We start from the raw sequence: 22,145 nt of genomic DNA, 5'->3' as shown, positions 1-22,145 counted from the left end.
GATTTTATTTTTAAGTCTAGTTTACAAGTAGTAGGAAGTATGGACTCAATAAGAATTACATGACAGTCACAGTCCAGCGCTCTCATACCGCACCACAGTATACTGGTGTGATAAAAAAATTATATATTTTTGACGGCTCGACTCAAACAATTGGCGTCGATTCCGGGGGCTTAAAACGACGCGTCGATTCGTCGATTTTTAGAGGACAGGCCTAATGCGTTTAGTACATTTTGGTCACATTCATTTTAAATTAAGCCATTTTATGCTTTAGCTATTAAAAAAGCTAAACACGCTGCAAGCTTGTAGATCTGCCATTTTTGAAAATAATTTAAATTTTTGTCTTCGAATATTTTGACCCGATTCTATAAGTGTCTACTGAGTCCTGAATCCTTTTAAGGTTTTTTGAAAAACATATGTTTCTATGTCGGAGGTGCTCAAACTTTTTCATGTCAAAGACCCCCAAAATGATATGCATTTGGCCATGGACCACCCATCTAAAAATATTGTATCAGGGACCCGGGTTGCTAACTAGTTTCGCGGCCCTGTGTGGTCGGCGACTAACTTCTTAGAGGGACAAGTGGCGTTCAGCCACACGAGAAGGAGCAATAACACCAGTGCCCACCTAAGCTCAGTAACGTTCCACTTTTTTTCCCCTTTTTAACTCTAGGTTGACTGGCAGAACACCAGTGCCCACCAGAGCTTCAGCCAGCAGATGGATGGAGTACTGGGTAACATGGAGGCCAGCGTCCACCAGCAAGATGGATGGTGTACTGGGTAACATGGAGGCCAGCGTCCACCAACAGATGGATGGTGTACTGGGTAACATGGAGGACAGCGTCCTCCAGCAGATGGATGGTGTACTGGGTAACATGGAGGCCAGCGTCCACCAGCAAGATGGATGGTGTACTGGGTAACATGGAGGCCAGCGTCCACCAGCAGATGGATGGTGTACTGGGTAACATGGAGGACAGCGTCCTCCAGCAGATGGATGGTGTACTGGGTAACATGGAGGACAGCGTCCACCAGCAAGATGGATGGTGTACTGGGTAACATGGAGGCCAGCGTCCACCAGCAAGATGGATGGTGTACTGGGTAACATGGAGGACAGCGTCCACCAGCAGATGGATGGTGTACTGGGTAACATGGAGGACAGCGTCCACCAGCAGATGGATGGTGTACTGGGTAACATGGAGGCCAGCGTCCACCAGCAAGATGGATGGTGTACTGGGTAACATGGAGGCCAGTGTCCACCAGCAAGATGGATGGTGTGCTGGGTAACATGGAGGACAGCGTCCACCAGCAAGATGGATGGTGTGCTGGGTAACATGGAGGCCAGCGTCCACCAGCAAGATGGATGGTGTACTGGGTAACATGGAGGACAGCGTCCTCCAGCAGATGGATGGTGTGCTGGGTAACATGGAGGACAGCGTCCACCAGCAAGATGGATGGTGTACTGGGTAACATGGAGGACAGCGTCCACCAGCAAGATGGATGGAGTACTGGGTAACATGGAGGACAGCGTCCTCCAGCAGATGGATGGTGTGCTGGGTAACATGGAGGACAGCGTCCACCAGCAAGATGGATGGAGTACTGGGTAACATGGAGGACAGCGTCCTCCAGCAGATGGATGGTGTGCTGGGTAACATGGAGGACAGTGTCCACCAGCAAGGTGGATGGTGTACTGGGTAACATGGAGGACAGCGTCCACCAGCAAGATGGATGGTGTGCTGGGTAACATGGTGGCCAGCGTCCTCCAGCAAGATGGATGGTGTACTGGGTAACATGGAGGACAGCGTCCACCAGCAAGATGGATGGTGTACTGGGTAACATGGAGGACAGCGTCCACCAGCAGATGGATGGTGTACTGGGTAACATGGAGGCCAGCGTCCACCAGCAAGATGGATGGTGTACTGGGTAACATGGAGGACAGCGTCCACCAGCAAGATGGATGGTGTGCTGGGTAACATGGAGGCCAGTGTCCTCCAGCAAGATGGATGGTGTACTGGGTAACATGGAGGACAGCGTCCACCAGCAAGATGGATGGTGTGCTGGGTAACATGGAGGCCAGCGTCCACCAGCAGATGGATGGTGTGCTGGGTAACATGGAGGACAGCGTCCACCAGCAAGATGGATGGTGTACTGGGTAACATGGAGGACAGCGTCCACCAGCAAGATGGATGGTGTACTGGGTAACATGGAGGACAGCGTCCACCAGCAAGATGGATGGTGTACTGGGTAACATGGAGGACAGTGTCCTCCAGCAAGATGGATGGTGTACTGGGTAACATGGAGGACAGTGTCCTCCAGCAAGATGGATGGTGTACTGGGTAACATGGAGGACAGCGTCCACCAGCAGATGGATGGTGTACTGGGTAACATGGAGGACAGTGTCCACCAGCAGATGGATGGTGTGCTGGGTAACATGGAGGACAGCGTCCACCAGCAGATGGATGGTGTGCTGGGTAACATGGAGGACAGTGTCCACCAGCAGATGGATGGTGTGCTGGGTAACATGGAGGACAGCGTCCACCAGCAAGATGGATGGTGTACTGGGTAACATGGAGGACAGCGTCCACCAGCAGATGGATGGTGTACTGGGTAACATGGAGGACAGTGTCCACCAGCAGATGGATGGTGTGCTGGGTAACATGGAGGACAGCGTCCACCAGCAGATGGATGGTGTACTGGGTAACATGGAGGACAGTGTCCTCCAGCAAGCCTCCAAGCACCGCAGCACCCTGGCTGGCTACGCCTCGTCCATGGGTGAGTTTAAAGGGCCACGTGCCACATTGGCCTGTCACAATAATTACACAATATCCTGTCATAATCGTTTCCACGTTGATAAATGTTCATATATTTTCAAAAAAAGAAAAGTAGAGATAGATCTACAAGCTCACAACGCGCCGTGAGCTTGTAGATCGTCTATTTTTTTTTTTTTTAAGTTGTCAAATATGTCAGTTATTTAGGTTACGTCAACTTACGTGTCATTATCTGCCATGTGCAACTTCAAAGTCTACAAGCCAAACAGACATGTGATTGTCAACGATAATCACAATTATTTGATTGACAATTAATCGTCATGTAAAAATGGCATAATCGTAACAGCACTAACCGACACTCTACCCACCTTAAAAACCGCCATAAAAAGAGCCTGTCTGCAATGTGCAACTGGACCTAGACAGGTCTTCTGGCTTGCCAAAATAAATGACACCCTTAAAGCTTTTCTGTAAATACACCTTTACTGCTCCTAGTATTGATGATTTATTATATAGTAAACAACTGTATAACTGTACCTCTGTGCCTTTTGCAAACTGTTAATAAAGTATTCAATCAATCAATGGCGGATGTCATTTGTGATACATTTCCAATGGAACAATGCCTGGTAGCAGTGGTGTAAAGTAACATTTACTAAGTACAGTTTTGAGGTATTTGATTAGTTTAGTTAATTCCTCTCTGAACTGAAGAAGTCTTACAATGTGGACTAGGTCCAGCTGGCATCGATGGAGCAAAATGGCTCATTGTGGAGTGCGCAGGTGGAGGAGCTGAAGAAATTCCTAACACTACTACTCCACCACATCTCAGAAGCAAATATTTTACTTTTACTCCACTACAATTATTTGAAAACCTTGGTTACTAGTTACTTTTCAGATATATAATGATTATATTATAAAACATACATTAATCCACTTTAGCCATATTTTATACCTAGGCTATTTGAAAATAGGCGATCAACAAGCTCACAGCGCATCGCGATACGACGCGTTTTGAGCTTGTAGATCTGCTATTTTCAAACATTTTGTACTTTAAGTATATTTTGATCCCAACACTTTCGTACTTTTACTCAAGTACATTTTGAATTACAGACTTTTTACTTCCATATTGCAGTATTGATACTTTTACTGAAGTAAAACATCCCAGTACTTTTCCCACCACTGCCTGGTAGTCAACTGCTCCACTACATCTTAGAAGTGTAGATTTTGTGCACACGGTCACGGGGGAACCGAGACGCCGGACCCCGTCCGGCGACGAGCAGGACACGTCGGGATACGGAGGTCTACGAGCAGACTGGGAGAAGCAGAGGAAGACGGATGTTCTGGCGAAGCCCGTCACAATCATTACATAATCGTCTAATCGCAATTATTTTGTCATAATCGTGATGTTTTTCAAACATTTTCAGAAACAGTGGAAATAGCAGATCTAAAAGCTCACAACGCGTCGCACCGCGACGCGGTGTGAGCTTGTAGATCGGCTATTTCCACTATCAATGTTATTTTTTTTTAAGTAGAAAGTTGTCAAATATGTCAGTAATTTATTTGTGTATTTAAGTTATGTGACATATCTGCCATGAGCAACTTCAAAGCCCAAAAGCCAAACAGAAGTGTAATCGCCAACGACGAAAACAATTAATTCGTTAATCGCAATTATTTGAGTGACAATTAATCGTCATGTAAAATGTCATAATCGTGACAGCCCTATGTTCTGGCGAGGCTTCCACTCAAAGAGCAACTTTAATAAATAATATTTAGTTAATAAATATACTGGGGGGGGGGGGGGACGCTGAGTGGACGATGAACGCAAAATGTGAGGCCTTGCGCAAAGCCAGTTGAGAACCACTGCTCGAGGGGCGTCATATTCCAACAATGCATTTCTTTCCCGTATCAAACATAAGCTTGTTTAACCTCCGCTAACTTTTATCTAACCCTTTGTGTCCATAGTACCGATGGTCGCGAGTCTTAAAAACAAAACAATGCAAGAGATCTAAATGGCGCTTTTCCATTGCATTGAACCGGCTCAAATCGACTAGCTTTGTTCTTCACTGCTTGTGGGATCCTCTCGGTGTAGCTGGTCGTCACTGCAAAGTCCAACCCTCTGCATAGGAGGAGTGCTAAACCAGTGATTCTCTAGCTATTTTTCATATTCAAGGACCCCAGTTTATTATACATTGTAGGACCACCATCAGTCTGAGAGCATAGAAATGGGTCCATTTGGTTCCATTTGTATGAGTTACCAATCATTTGGTATGGTGACCCCTGGAAGTCCCTGGACCTTTGAAAACAAGTCAACCGTCAACTATGTCTGGGACGATTCTCCAGGCATCATCGCTTCAGCTCGCTTGGAACCTCGACTGAGGTGAAACCGGGAAAAGAAGCAGGCGCTTTGGGAAAAACAAAAAGTAAAAGGGCGAGTCGAGTCGGTTCTATGCAATGGACCACGATGGAAATAAGCCATCAAGCCTTTTTTGTATTTCATCCTTTTGACAGATATGTACAAATATATGGTCATATATATGCTTTTTTTTTTGTCTTACTTTTTCTTTTTTCTCAATAAAAAACATCAATCAAAAAAAGCGCCATAATAAGTGTGGACCTGCCAATATCCATGGTTATAATTTTGACCTCACTTAAAAGTAGCCGTAGCTGGACTCCTACATCCAGCACAAAAAAAAAAAAGAACTGTCCACACCAACGATTCGCAACACGAGTTACGACTTGCAGCCAGGTGCGGCGGTCTAAATGGACCTGGTGCCGTTTCTGGGATTCTGTTGCAAACTGGTTGCAGTCTCAACTCGTTGCGCTGCGAATCATTGTTGCGGACTGGGCTAAAATCCCCGATTCGGTCCCTTCCCTCCCCTCCCCTCCCCTCAACCCAACAGCACACAAAAAAAAGGCCATTTCGCACCCTGCACACAGGGCTTTGCACAGCCACACGTGTACAGTGCGAAACTGGCCGGGGGGTTTCGCCTGGTCACATTGTTCAGTAGAAAGTGTCTCGTGTCCCTGTTCAGACTTTTGCATCATGTAGACGCACGCACAGAGTCTGGACCGTCTGGGAGGCTCTACAGTCCTGGGTTCTTGTCTGTCGACCCCCCCCCACCCCACCCACACAGTACCAAGAGGTGCAGATACATACAGCTGCGTTTGAATCGATGTGTGCCTCCCCTCCCAGCCATCCTCCTTGTCCTTCCCTGTGCGTGGTTTTTCTGTCTCGGGTTTAAAAAAGGTGTTAACTGCTGTCGGTCGATGATGTGCGTTTGTGTATGTATGTGTGTGTGTGATGTGTGTGTGTGTGTGGTGTGTGTGTGTGTACTATGCCAGCCCCATCTCCTCCAGCACACTCCTTGGTGACTCGTCCTCCTGTAAGGGGAGAGATAGAGAGACAGGGAGGAAGGGAATTAAAGACCTGGAACGCAGCATTATGCACTATTACTTTAACCGCTGTTTAATGCTTTAACTATTGAAAAATAGCAGATATACAAGCTCACAGTGCGGCAGTAGTTTTTGAAAAATCGTAACATTTGTGAAAGCCTTTGAATATTTTTGACCCGATTCTATACATTCCTTCTAAATCAGTGGTTCTCAAACTTTTAATGTTGAGGAACCCCAAAAGTTACATGTATTTGGCCACGGACGCCCATCTCAAAATATGTTGTTCCAGGGACCCCCAGAAGCAGTTAAACAAGTTTGCTTTGAAAAATATATATTCAAAGACTTTTACAATTTTTGTATCTAAAATAATCCCATGTCTAAATGGGTTAACAGCAGCAGGGAGAGCAGTAGACAGAGTGAGCGTAGCAGCCGACAAACAATCATGTAATCTTTGGCTGTTGTCCGTATAGATGTGGAGGCCGGGTTGAAAGTGGGTACAGGAAGGGTTAATAGTGACATGAGCTGAAATAATTCCCAGAAACGTAAACAGCTTTGGACATATAAAATAAAAAATGTTGTTCATTTGCAGGATTATGGAGCTATATAACACTTAAAAAAGCATTGCAGATACCATAGCACCACAAATCATAACAGACTTCGGAAACTTCCCACTGGACTTCAAGCAACTCTGACTTCAGAAAGTTGACATTTCTCTATTATAAATCCTTGTTTTGAGTGGTCTTGTGTAATATAATATTTTGAAATATGGCCTTTTGATATTCATGAGCTGTATGGCATAAAAAATGTAAGTTTTAACCAAAAAAGGTTTGGAATAATTCACTGAATGTGCAATGTATCTAGAATATATGAAAGTTTCAAGAAATATATGAAGGTTTCAAGAAACTTTACTTTTACACAATATTCGAATTTTTCGAGAAGGATCTGTATTTTATGCAACAAATATTGCATACTGTACATCCCCCCCTTTAACTTTTTCTCTGCCATTTTAAACATAGCTGTAGTAAGCAGCTGCCAAATTGTCCTTACCTTTTAACGTGGGCACGCGCACGCATCGTGCACAATCTGTGCGCGACTCATCTAGTAGACGTGTAGACTCGGTGACAAGCTTTCGAATACAAAAAACCCCATTGAAAAAGACATATCCGTTGCCACGCTGTATCTCTGCTTATCAGCCAGTGTTTACATGAAAAAGCATTGAAAAAAGCCAACTGTGCGCTATGGTAACACGTGGACACGTTCGCGCACAAAACGCACGATATGTGCGGGGATCATAATCCAGGCGTGTAGAGACTGGATCAAAGTTTCCAAACGCAAAAATCCGATTGAAAAACGAACGTTCCATCGCCCAGTAGCTTCCACTTCACTTCTGTTACACAGTAAACCAATGGAGGCGGGACTATGGCCCAGGCTCAGACTGGATACGGAAAGCTGGATCCGGTCCAGACCGGAAATGACCGGATACAGTTAGGGGGGCGGGCCTAAAGAGCCAGAATCAGCGAAAATCTGCGCTAATACTTTTAATCCTTTCATAATGATTAAAGCTAATTAAACTTTGCGGGCTCTACGGGCATGGCAGCGCGGTACAGCGGGATATCTACGGGCTCTACGGGGATCGCGAGGTATGAGTTAAAAGGAGGGTGAAGCCAGATGAATTAATCAGAAAATCAAATGAAAAGGCTATAAAATATATTCCTTATTCATCCATATTTTTGGTGAATTCTGACAGGGACTGGAAAGGACCTCAGAAACCGGTTGGTTTTGGCAGTGTGTGTGTGTGTGTGTGTGTGTGTGTGTGTGTGTGTGTGTGTGTGTGTGCGTGCGTGTGTGCGTGTGTGCGTGCGTGCGTGCGTGCGTGCGTGCGTGCGTGCGTGTACCTCTTGCAGCAGGTCAGCTTGTTCGATGGCTTTGAGGACACTCTTCTTGGAGGTGTCTTGGATCTCTCCTCCCATGAGGAACTCGTCCAGGATGAAGTAGGCCTTCTCAAAGTTAAAGATGATGTCCAGCTCACACACCTACGCCCCAGGACAACACACAGTGCATGTAGCGTCAAGGTTTCAAACTTCAAGCGTGTTCATGTGCGGCGAGACAGGTTTCTTTGACATACGTTATTCAGAAACCGGGGGCGATCCGACTATTCGGTACTACTGTTATTCAACCTGACCACTGAATAAAGCCTCATTTATATTACTCATTTAACACTTTTGAAAAGTCTTGTTTGACAATTTCTTGATACAAATCTTCTCCTGAGAATGATTTTCCAAATCATCTCCGTAGAAGTAGAAGATCAAAACGCGTTGCTTCAAACTTGTGGATCTGCTACTTTTGAGTGGCTTTTGTGTGCCGCTCTACTATGATAAATTATTAGGGCATCAACTTCTCGTAAAGAAAAAAAAAAGTTTGAATATGGAGTAGGGATGGGACGATATGAAAATTTAATATCACGATTATTGTGACAAAAGAAATCGTGATTTACGATATTATCGCGATAATCAAAATCCATTATCCTGGGGCCAAAGATTTACCAAAAAAAAAAAGCAGATCTACAAGCTCACAACGCGTCACAAAGCGACGCATTGTGAGCTTGTAGATCGGCTATTTTTTGGCAAAGACATTTAATAGAGAGTGAAAAAAAGACTGTATCAAGTACGTTATTATAAGTACCTTTTACCAATTATAGATGGTTTAAGTGGTACTGGATATGCAGCTCGGCAAATAAAAGGTGAATTGATCCCAGTGCATGACGGAGGACGATATCACGATACATTTTATCTCCACGATACGATTATCATGAGTGTTTTTTATCACGATAAACGATAATATTGTGTATCGTCCCATCCCCAATATGGAGATAAGCGGTTTCTGCCCGACAGCAATGAAATACCTTCTAAATCCTAAGAGAGTTCAGAAAAACTTAAAGATCAAATCTAAAACGACGAAGACGCTTTCCCTGTTTTAATGGATGAATGCCTGCAGCAGTGAAGAGAGATCAAGGTGAGCAGAGAGAGAGAGAGAGAGCGAGAGAGAGAGAGAGAGAGAGAGCGCGCGAGAGAGAGCGAGAGCGAGAGAGAGCGAGAGCGAGAGCGAGAGCGAGAGAGAGAGAGAGAGAGAGAGAGAGGACTAGGAACTCACGCTGCCAAAGTACTTGTCCAGCAGCTCCACAAAGCGATGAATGACCTCCAGGGTGATCAGCTCGTTGTCCTGCTCCTCCACCGCACAGCAGAAATACAGACTGGCATACCTGCACACACACACACACGCACACACACACACACGCACACAATCAGTAAACATCCATATGCACATATATCATCTACAGCAGGGTTCCCCAATAGGCTGCCCGCTGGCCATTTGCGGCCCGCAGGGTACTACTGTCTGCCCCCCCCCCCAACCCCAGTAATAATGGTGGTATAAGCGCAGCAACAACACTAGTATATCGTCGTTGTCGGGTAGAAAACCCGTATCTCCAAATGTGTACATTCTTTCGCAAATCATACAAGGCCGTCGCACAAAAGTAGTGAAAACAGCCGTACAAGCACACAACGCCTTGTTGTGTGCTTGTAGATCGGCTGTTTTCACTAGTTAAAATAATTTTTAAAATGATAAATGCAAAACGAACGGTTTTGGACATACAAGATTTTCACCCCACAACGACGATATCCGAACTGTCGCTGGAGTAGCGGGAACGCCACCGTCGCCCCCTGCAATGGTGTGGCCCTCGGCTTGGTACCCTAGATATGATTCAATGTTGTGGCCCTCGGCTTGGTACCCTAGATATGATTCAATGGTGTGGCCCTCGGCTTGGTACCCTAGATATGATTCAATGGTGTGGCCCTCGGCTTGGTACCCTAGATATGATTCAATGTTGTGGCCCTCGGCTTGGTACCCTAGATATGATTCAATGTTGTGGCCCTCGGCTTGGTACCCTAGATATGATTCAATGGTGTGGCCCTCGGCTTGGTACCCTAGATATGATTCAATGGTGTGGCCCTTGGCTTGGTACCCTAGATATGATTCAATGTTGTGGCCCTCGGCTTGGTACCCTAGATATGATTCAATGGTGTGGCCCTCGGCTTGGTACCCTAGATATGATTCAATGGTGTGGCCCTCGGCTTGGTACCCTAGATATGATTCAATGTTGTGGCCCTCGGCTTGGTACCCTAGATATGATTCAATGGTGTGGCCCTCGGCTTGGTACCCTAGATATGATTCAATGGTGTGGCCCTCGGCTTGGTACCCTAGATATGATTCAATGTTGTGGCCCTCGGCTTGGTACCCTAGATATGATTCAATGGTGTGGCCCTCGGCTTGGTACCCTAGATATGATTCAATGTTGTGGCCCTCGGCTTGGTACCCTAGATATGATTCAATGGTGTGGCCCTCGGCTTGGTACCCTAGATATGATTCAATGTTGTGGCCCTCGGCTTGGTACCCTAGATATGATTCAATGGTGTGGCCCTCGGCTTGGTACCCTAGATATGATTCAATGGTGTGGCCCTCGGCTTGGTACCCTAGATATGATTTGGCCCTTGGGGAAAACTAATTGGGGAACCCTGATCTACAGTATGTAAAAACACACCGTTGTGAGATAGCAGATAGATGTCAAAATATCTTTTAAAAGATCACAACTTTCCATTAATTAGGGTTATTTTTTTCTATTGGTCCGCAACCCAAACATGGGTCCCGACCAAACAGTCATTTTATAGAATTTAGAGTACGGAGAGACAGATTAATCACTGGATCACTTCACAACACTCCGCCTACACCACCCTGTACAGGGAATCCCTCTTCACTCCACTAACAACCTCACCCCCCCCTCACTTCCACACACACACACACACACACACACACACACACACACACACACACACACACACACACACACACACACACACACACACACACACACACACACACACACACACACACACACACACACACACACACACACACACACACACACACACACACACACACACACACACACACACACACACACACACACACACACACACACACACACACACACACACACACACACACACACACACACACACACACACAGGGATGGTGGGTGGAAGGCTTGCTGTCTTGTTTGCCCGCCTCTGCATTCTGCTGACAATAATGAGCAATGGCAGACGGCAGTGTGAGACAGAGAGAGAGGGAGAAGAGAGAGATGTTGGAGGTGGCGTTCCTTCCTACTACAAAGCAGTCAGATCAATGGTGGAGGCTGGAATAGTGAGGTTTCACCCAGTGTGTCCACCCACATTACACTGCTGTTTACTACAGGTGTCTTCGACGTTTTCAGGCCAAGGACCCCTTAACTGAGAGAGAGATGATGAAGCAGGGACCCCCACAACCTGTTCATAGATTCCATATAGTTTCATTGTTTGACAGCACAATCGTCAGTGCATTTTGGAATCATGTCAATTTGTGTTTTCAGATATTTAACCACTTGTTAATTTGCGTTAACTTGCGTTATGTCCATCAATACTTAAAAAACGTGAACTTTCACTCTATACTACTTAGTCTGCTCTTTAGTGGTGGGAATTTTCATTCATTTCCGTGAACCGAATCATCGTTCGTTCGTTCACAAGATAGATTCGGTCATTATCGTTCAATCGGTCGTTCACAACTTTCGGGGGGGGGGGGGGGTATTGGAGCCGGCGTTGAGCCGGTCGTCACATCATTCTCGTTCAGAGCCGTGACCGATAATCAGTCGAGTTCAGTCAGTCAGTCAGTCAAGCACAAGCAGTCAAAAACACACCTCTTTCCTCTCTACCTGACTGTTTCGGTCAGATGACAGACTCTGTATGCCTGGCCTGCCTGCTGCCTATTTTGTGAACGTGAACTGACGATGATGATGTATTGACATCGAAACGTCGCTTTTCCCTGCAGTGCCCTGCACCCTAAAAGAATAAAAATCGGAGTAGGCTTTTTCCACGACTGGTGCACGCACGCATATCAATCAAAAACATTCACACCGTCGCCGCACGCTCTATCATTATAAAACGGCCAACATCACTCAAAAGCACAAATTAACATTTCACCCGTTCAGAGAATGAACGATTATCCCTTACCATTAGCATTACGTTCACACTTCATGAATTAACATGACACTGGTCTGGCTCAATGGTCCATTGTATGAGATGAGATGTGTTACTATAGGCTACTTAGGATAGATTAATGCCATAGTGTTTTCTATGGCTTATCTTCTAGCATTCTTTTGTAGAACTTAATACAGTAGTCAGTCAGTCAGTCAGTCTGCAGTCTCGTAGGGTAGGCTATAATCAGGCTAGTAATTAGAACATCCCGTTCAAAGAATGAACGATAACACCCTTTTCACTCGCAGGCAGTCCGTCGGTCTCGGTCAATCAATCATCAGTCACAACTCTTCTCGCGGTCGGAGGCACTCTGCTGCTCCGTAAATGTAGGTCCCTGATTTCTGTTCCACACCCCCACGCACACACAGTCCTGGTTTTCTGAGGGAGAGCCCGCCTCCAGCCCACTACAGTGTCTAATAAGGAAAGAGGAACGGTGGAAAGGAGGGACGGAACGGTCGGTCGGGTCTGTCTTCTCTTGTGAGATACGTTGAATGAACTGTCTCTCTCTCTCTCTCTCTCTCTCGTCGCATTTGCAACTGAACGCCGTGAACGGTTGAACGGGTCTTTTCCGGATGGTGACCCGTTCGATCTCGTTCACCATAAAGATCCGTTCATTTGAACGGGTCATTCATGATCGACACATCACTACTGCTCTTTTCCCCCTCTACACCAAAGATCTTAAATACATTGCCGATCTACAAGCTCTACAAATAGCCAATCTACAAGCTTGTAGATTGAATATTGTTGGCTAAAGTTCTCAGAATATGTACGCTAGGGTTCAAGTGGTTAATATAAAAAAGGAGAAAAGGTTTCTATCACTCAGACTTGGAGGACCCCCTGTAGTAACTCTGGGGACCCCCTAGGGGTCCTGTACCCCCTGTTGAAGACCCCTGGTTTACTATATACACAGTTTATAGTAAACACAGTTTGTATTGGTGTCTGGGAGGGTGACAAGAAGACAAAAAAGTAACACAGGCTTTTACAAGTGTCAGGGCACACACCCCAACAGTAAATCTACAAAATACATACACACACACACCCACTCATAGTCATACTTAAGGTGCATCAATGCTCTGGTGCCCCCCTGTGGTCAAATACAAGTATTCAATTGTTCTACTGAAAATACCTGTAGTGTGTCTTCTAATACTGTACACTATTCGAATAACGAGCAAACCTTTTGATCTACGCCATTAGGTCAAATAAAACAACAAATGATGATGTGCCAAAGATGACCCAGATCTGGTCTTAATACTGGTGTTACAAAGGGTATCGTTTCATGCAGCCTATATTCCCCTATCATTTTTAGTTACTTAAATAAGGGCAGAAAACAGAACAGTGGGCTAGGATCAGAACCACAGGGCTTGGCACTGCAGTAACAATCTGCCAAGGATTTGACCTACAAGGACACAATGAATTATGAGCTACTACAGTCCCGATGGACAGCCAACACTGCGCTCAGGTACAGCCACCGGAACAATGCGCTGCGGCTGACTCATCGACGGGCGTTTGTAAAGTTTCCATTCAACACATTAAAACTATCCCAGTATCAGTGTCATATTAGATTTGAGCCAAAAAGCATTAATTTTATGCAGTCAAAAATAGCAGATTTACAAGATCAAAGTGCGGCACAAAACTTGTACATCTGCCAGTTTTTTTTAAATCGTGACAATTTGCACATCCTTTTTTTTGGGAGGGGTCCTTGACATGAAAAAGTTTGAGCACCATTGGCACTGATATAGAAGTTCAGAAAATGGTTTGGATTCAGAAGGCATTTGTAGAATCTGCCTCAGGTCTTGGGGTTAAATCTAATTATCAGACCTAATAATAGGAGAGTCAGCTTTTCACTATGAGTCACGGACTCAAGACCCAGATGCATTTGGGTCCCCATCTGGAATCAATGGGGGTTAAAGTAACCTTTCACATTTTTGTCTTAGGAATGCGACAAATACTAAAATAATATGATTGAACTCAAATCTCCATGATGTGAGTGAATAATCAATAGGAAAAAAGTCATTTTGGGGGTGAACTACTCTTTTAAGAACACCACAGGGGACCCATGATACCAGACAAAAAAAGATTATCTCACCGGTCAAAATTGTGCAGTGCAGTGCAGATGTGAGTTGGGACATGTGGGTTGGAAGGTGGGCGAAAGGCTGAGTCATTTCCACCAATGACTCATTGAGACAGTAAAACGCAGTTACACCTCGCTGCACGTCGGTGTCGCGCACCCAAAAATAGCCGAAAGTACGAGCTCACAATCATCTCAGCAAAAGACACATCGTGAGCTTGTGGGTCGGCCATGTTCAGTAGCACGCATGGATTAAATCCAAATAAAATATCACAACTGAATGATTGAAATTCTTACAGTATGTGTGATTTGTGAAACCGTGTGAAAGGAAAGGGCTGTCACGATTATAACATTCTAAATGACAATTAATTGTCACTCAAATAACTGCCATTAACGATTTAATTGTGTTTTTGTAGTTGATAATTACATTTCTGTTTGGCTTTTAGGCTTTGAAGTTGCACATGGAAATTATGACACATAACTTAAATATACAAATACTGACATATTTGACAACTTTATACTTAAAAAAAGAACATTGATAGTGGAAATAGCCGATCTACAAGCTCGTAGATCTGCTATTTCCACTACTTTCTTCAAGTGTTTGAAACTATATGAACAGTTCTCAACATGGAAACGATTATGACGATTATGAAAAATAATTGCGATTAACTCAAATAATTGCGATTAGACGATTATGTAATAATTGAGACAGCCCTATGAAAGAAGCCTCCCCATACAAGCGCGGTTTCCTAAACACCACAATATGTAAATGATAAAACGATCCTGCTGTTCCACATACTGTACTGCCAACCTGGTGAAGAAAACAGATTGAGGATTTAACCTTTTGCAAGACCATTAGGGTTTAATGGAATAGGCTTCAGAACACATTGCTAGTTTGTAGGGCTGTCACGATTATGACATTTTACATGACGATTAATATTGTCACTCAAATAACTGCGATTAACAATTTAATTGTGTTTCTGTCGTTGACAATTATATTCCTGTCTGGCTTGTAGGCTTTGAAGTTGCACATGGCAGATATGACAAATAAACTAAATATACAAAGAAATGACTTACATATTTGACAACTTTATACTTGAAAGAGAACATCGATAGTGGAAATAGGCAATCTACAAGCTCTCAACGTGTCGCGATGCGTCACGTTGAGAGCTTGTAGTTCTGCTAAAATAATTGCGATTATGTCAAATAATTGTGATTAGACAATTATTTAATAATTGTGACAGCCCTACTAGTTTGACCACTTTAAATGCTCAAATCTTAATAATAACTTGAAATAGCAAGCTCTCGATGGGTCTGCGACGCATTGCAGATAGGCTGTTTTCGCTGCACCACATGCTTCCATAGAAGACATGCTGGCTTCTATGGAGTCCATATGACTGAAGTCGGTCAGTGCGACTGAGAACTTTAATCCATGTGCACGGCAGGATGGAGCTCATTCTACTAGAGCAGTGGTCCTCAACCTTTTCTTGCCGCGACCGCTAAAATAATATATTTTTTAACTGGGGACCTGACGAGCACTCGAGCACTAAGAGTTTAGGCATTACATTTTATATAACACGGTTCTATTGTGAAGATAGCAGATCTACATGCTCACAACGCCTCACGTTTCAAGGCGTTGTGAGCATGTAGATCGGCTATTTTCACAATTTCTGTCTTTAATATTTTAGAGTTAATAAAGGGGTCTGAAGTCCTTAAATTGTCACTTTAGAAATGTGCAGATACCCTCTATATACACTTGTGTTGGTTGGTTTACTGTTGAGTGAGAAAACAAGTTATTAATTAAGTTAATCATCTGGAGACCCCCCAAAATAATTTGGGGTCCCCCCCCCCCCCTGGGGGTTCCCGACCCACAGGTTGAGAACCACTGTACTAGAGAAGCAGGAGAGCTCTGTGCGAGACACAGGACTCTCCTCTGGGGGGAGATGCAAGAAGGATGAGATAATCCAGCGTTAGGTCAGTCCGTCCCCTCCTGTCGTTTCGCCCACACAATGCTCCCAGAGGTTTGACATTGATGACTGCTAGAGCTAAATGTACTTGTGTGTGTGGAGGCATGCTTCAGTGAAGTCAGCACAATGGAAAAAAAATAACAAATAAGAAAATAAGGCTCAGTGTAGGGGTGGGCGATATGGTGATAATTATCGTTGAGACGATACAATGTCTCCACGATATGCCTTTTCAGAGGTATCGTATATATTGTGATACAATTGAGGGAGCCTTGTCAAAAATCCTGTTTAATCGTTAATACGGAGATTCATTGCAGAATTCAATTTAAACCAGCATTTTGGTCTAAATCAGTAGTTCTCAAACTTTAAAATGTCAAGGTCTCCACTTAACTCTGACAGTATAAAAATGAAACCAAAGGGACCTGTAAGGGTCCATTTGGTTTCATTTGTATACTGTCAGAGTTACATACTTGTAAACTTCAATTTAGACCTCCCAAAAGGAACCAGTCTTACTAGTATTAAGAAATGACGCATTCAGCATACCGTAGACTACCGTGCAAATTCTTTGTTGAGAAATATTGCGGTAGACAAACAATAAAACAAATCCACGGACACTGCCATGTTGCATGGCCAGCTGTCCGCTTGCTACCTTATCCTACGTTATAAACACCAAAATCCACATAGCAATCTCCTACAGACACGATAAAAACAAACTAAAGCCCTTTGCACACAGGCGCGTTTATCCGCACGGATAAAACGGACAATTTCATTTTTTAAAAAGAAAACAAAGATTCTCTAAGACCTCATGCACACCGGATCCGAATTAGCCGTGCGACGAGTGGCTGCGGCCGTGTGTCTTTTTCTCGATCGAACCCAGTTCAATTTGTGCGTCTTGTCGCATGCGGTAAAAAACTCATCACTCCTTGTATGACTCCTTTTGGGATCCGCAGCGCCGTTCCGCACAGCATTGCACACCAAATCCAAATGCGTTTTATTCATGCAGCAAACGAAAAAAACGCAACGGTCCTGTGTGCAAAGGGCTTTAATACATTGAGAAAATGCTCCTCAGAGCACAGGTCTCTGCCAGGCCAGGTAGGTTATTGTGGGCCAGCAATGTTTGGAATTCGCCAATCTGGATGGAATATGTCTTGATCACATGAACGTAGAGATGATCTGTGTGTCATTTAGACAAAATAAAGTGGCAATGTGAAAAGGATGTCATTTGTTAAACAACGTAGTGGGAAAAGACTACAATATAATATGGAACACACATTCATATTTTGATGGCCTTATAAATAGCACAGCAATATGTAAATGTTACTGTACATCACAAACCACTAGTACAGACACAGAGTTTATGTTATCGCATGCTCTCCTCCTGGGCAATACAACTTAAAGGTGTAGTGTCATATAGCCTATTTATAATATGCTTAACCACTGTTGAAATTCAATCGCTACTGATATCATGTGTCACATTTCCTCTAAACCTCCTTACACAACTGAACAGTCAAACATTCATTAGATTGACAGTGGCTTATTCATGTCACAATAGACTGTCTGATGCAATTCCATATCAGGGAAAAATCTATGTCAGTGAATGTGGCCATGTATTAAACCTGAGCGTCTTTGAACTATTAGTTCCTAAATGGATAAGTTGTGTTCCGATTCATCATCAAGTCACAACTGGTTGAGAAATGACTAGAGATAGAAGAACACGGAGAACATTACAGGACCACACACACACACACACACACACACACACACACACACACACACACACACACACACACACACACACACACACACACACACACACACACACACACACACACACACACACACACACACACACACACACACACACACACACACACACACACACACACACACACACACACACACACAATCTGCCGTGTGTGTACATGTGTGAAAATGTGGAATGCCCCGACACGGGCATTGACACTAAGGCTTGCCCAAATAAAACTTTCGGGCAGGTGAAGTTTGCTTTCAGGTTGCCCATTTGAGAGGGGATGCAACAGTCTAAACACAACACAAGATATCTGTCTAAACACCTGAACGTGGCCAGCATGCTCTGTCTTCTGGTCTGTGGAATGCTGCAAGTGTGAAACCATAGACATATTCAATCATAGCTATTTAGGTATTTGGATTTGGATGTATTGAGGTATGACATTTATCGCACAGCCCCAGAAAGTAAAGAAATAAGTGTGAAATTGAGCGGTAATTACAATTTTACCTATCATTTTACAATGGACGATTTACTTTTTGGGCAAGTGGGCATGACCTTCGGGCAAGTAGAACATGACCTGTACTTGCCCAAAGGGCAAGTGCCTCTGAGACCTTAGTGTCAACCCCTGCCTGACACTATCCATTAAAATATAAGAAACCAGTCTGGTTTCTTTCAAAACTGCCCTGAAGAATCACCAGGAGACGAGAGATGAATGCATTTTCCCATAGAAAGGAGATTTTTTTTTTTTCCTTTTTGTTATTGTTATGCCTTGTTGATGCATTGCATACATAGGACCACAATGGAAACAAGTCCCCAGGACGTTTTTGTGTTATCCTTTTAGCTTTAATATTTAACTGTACCACATGCAGTTTACATTTTTTAACCAATAAAGTTACGTTTTCAATCAATCAATCAATGTGAGTGTAAGAGTAAAGTTCAGAGGTGCAAGACAGATGACGAGCAAAGAGGAACATGATGACCCTGTCATATTTGTATGCATGTACATGTTGCTAAGTACACATTGCTTGTTCTGCCCTCGTGTACTGTGTACATGCATGAACATAAACCTGAACACACACACGGCTGTGTGCATAACAGTGTGCGCACTTGTCTGCTTACGTCAACATACCTGTATGTAGGGTTGTTCGATATGGCCAAAAAATAAAATCTCGATTATTTTCTCTGAAATCCCGATTTTCGATTTCGATTTCGATTTTTTGTTAAAAGAATAATACATTGTTTCAACTATTTTGTTTTCATTAAAAAAATGCAAGGAAATGTTTTTTTTTTTCATTATTGTTTCATTTTTTGATTTTTTTTATATAGCCAAATAGCAAAATGCAATAAAACAATAAGGGTATTAATAATAATAACTTTAGTTGCGCAACAATCACATACAGAAGTTAACTTAGCGTCCTTAGTGTTTCATTATCAATAGTGAGTGACAAAACAGCCAAAACAAGCCAGCTCTTGGAGGCTGGTGAAACGGGTGAAAAAATAGCTAAGGCCACCCCTGAATTTTGGCTGGCATTTCGCCTACCAAAATGTAATTCCTGGCTACGCCTACGCCCCTGCCCTGCACCACTCATGCACGGAGATGTTGACTGATTGTAAACGGAGGCGAAGCGCTTCGCTTCCCGACGCAAAATTAACACAGTGACAGGGACAGTAGGAGACTACAGTCAGTAGGTGGGTAACACAGAATTAATAAGCTTCTTTCAAACTACAACAAGAAGTAAGTTTACCAGCTCAGCAGCGTTTTGTTCTGTTTTCTGCTTGAACCATCGCGAGTGAGCGCAGTGCGGTGGTGAACTCTGCTCAGTCTGACGTGCGCTAAACGCGCATCAAAGAAATGACACATCAGAGAGAAAGTAGTATTAATTTGGTGTCGGACCTTGTCGTCCTGCTTTAGGAGGACGGGGCTGTGTACTTTTTGCGCGTGCAAGGCTCCAATGAGTAAGAATTTCCCTAATTAAAGTGAAAATCGATTTTACGATTTCCATTTTTTTAAATCGTCCAAAAGAAAAAAAACGGGTTACGATTAAAAATCGATTAATCGAACAACCCTACCTGTATGGTATGGTATGGTTTATTTCTTAATCCCCGAGGGGAAACACGTATGCCTGTAGGCAAACATGTATGCCGTTTATAGACAATGCCCTGGTGACTTTGGTTCCAACTCCTAACTCCTCCTACGTTGTCCTGGACAGCCAGCTCTCATTCAAGGCACACACTGCATCAGTCAATGCATGATGACACAAAAACATTAGTGCCTCCGGGTCATGAAAACCTGAGCTCCTCAGAGTAACTTTGCCTGCCCCCCTCCGCGCAAGAGCCGCGACAACCCCTCCGCCACGATAACTACAAGTTAAGTACTTTAATCAGTGGCTACTACTATGCATAACAGGTTTCTAGTGGTGAATGTGTGAGCGTTCCTCATCCACTGTATGAAGCAGGACACGGCATTCAGTGCTGCTTCTGTGGTATTCTGTTTGCACGCAAACAGAATGCCTCCACAAAAGAAGACGAGGCTGGTTTTGTTTCTCTACAGCAGGGGTTCCCAAACTTTTTGGGCTCAGGGCACCCCTATAAATATTATTTTCATCCGAGGCACCCCTACATTATATTCATAATTTTCACTCCCAACACCTTAAATTTATGCCATATTTTAGCGATTGTATTACGAGGAAAACGTTGAGATAATAGCCATTTTGGTTAGAACTGACTGAAAATAACTTTGTACTTCAAGTTTAAAATGATACTATATATGGTTTTAAGTGTCAAAATAAATTCAAAATATTATTGAATTATCTCACGGCACTCCTGGACTGCCGTCACGGCACCCCAGGGTGCCCCGTCACCCACTTTGAAAACCCCTGCTCTACATGCACATGCATGCGTCACGTGCACGCGAGCGCACATGCATCATGTGCACATGGCGTTAATAAATGAAAGTCCGCCCTGAAAAAAAAAAAAACCCCAAAGCACCACTGGTCACACGCACACAAACTGAGCTGCAATACCGCTGGTTAAGACGCAAGCACGCACGCACACACACAAACACACGTGCACCACCTCTGACTTCAAAGTTGGTTTGATGTTGTACCTTTTATATACAATCTTGAGGTCCCGCCACTCCAGGAAGCTGCACATCTTGGGTTTGCGTGCGAGCACCACCTGCATGAGTTCTCTCACCATCTTCTTCTTGTCTCGCTCCGCCGTGGCTGTGTACCACTTCTGGAGCCGCAGCTTCCCCTGTCTGCTGAAGAGCAGCATGAAACGCATCTGCAACACAACACACGCGCCATGGATTAAAATTTAGGCCTAGAATTATTTATTAAATGCTTTAACCAGTGAAAAATAACAGATATACAAGCTCACAGCGCGGCACCGAGTGCCACGCTGCGAGCTTGTAGATCTGCTATTTATGAAAAAGTTGTGAACATGTGTGCAAATCTTTGACTATATGTATTTTCAAAGCGAACGTTTGTAATTCAAATGTTGCTTCTGGGTGGTCCCTGGAGGCTGGAACTAAATATTTTGAGATGGGGGTCCGTGGCCAAATAAATATCATTTTGGGGGTCCTTCACCTGAAAAGGTTTGAGAACCACTGACTCTCAAGAACAGACTAACTGAGCTCCATTTAAGTGAAAAGGACCTTTTCTTTGACGATGGCTGGCCAGATTGCTGACATAGAAAACAAAGGTTTTTCAAATAAATCTTATAAGGATTCAAAAGACACTTATAGAATCGGGTCAACATTCTAATTTTCACGATTTTTCAAAAACTAAAATAGCAGATCTACAAGCTCGCAGCGCGGCACCGCTGTATATCTGCTATTTTTCAATAGTTAAAGCAGTCAATAATTCTAGACCTAAATGGGTTAACGCAGGGATCTTTCAACGTTTTCAGGCCAAGGACCCCTTAGTTGAGAGAGAGATGAAGCAGGGACCCCCCGGCCACAACCTTATCATAAATTCCATATAGTTTCATTGTTTGACAGCACGATCATCAGTATATTTTGGATTCATGTTAATGTGGGTTTTCAAATATTTAACCACTTGAACCGTCAATACTTAATAAACATGACCTTTCATC

General features: G+C 43.8%; 1 protein-coding gene across 2 annotated transcripts; it reads right to left on the bottom strand.

Annotated features, from left to right (window-relative positions):
• Window positions 1–6,086: 6,086 nt before the first annotated feature.
• On the bottom strand, window positions 6,087–21,332 carry ap1s1 (adaptor related protein complex 1 subunit sigma 1; the record flags this gene model as incomplete). 2 transcript variants are annotated; one of them, XM_080741833.1, is made up of 4 exons in its annotated part: window positions 6,087–6,134; window positions 8,042–8,179; window positions 9,297–9,405; window positions 21,154–21,332. In XM_080741833.1, the coding sequence occupies 4 exons, from the start codon at window positions 21,330–21,332 to the stop codon at window positions 6,087–6,089; spliced, it is 474 nt and encodes a 157-aa protein (XP_080597959.1). The 2 variants fall into 2 exon arrangements, with proteins under 2 accessions (XP_080597959.1, XP_080597960.1); XM_080741834.1 differs by having other exon boundaries at window positions 9,297–9,320; window positions 21,222–21,332.
• Between the last annotated feature and the right edge of the window lie 813 nt (window positions 21,333–22,145).

This window comes from Nannobrachium achirus, assembly GCF_963921795.1.
Source record: "Nannobrachium achirus genome assembly, chromosome: 14".
NCBI lineage: Eukaryota > Metazoa > Chordata > Actinopteri > Myctophiformes > Myctophidae > Nannobrachium > Nannobrachium achirus.
Note: the sequence above shows the minus strand (reverse complement) of the source record. Positions and strands in the feature narration are given on the sequence as shown.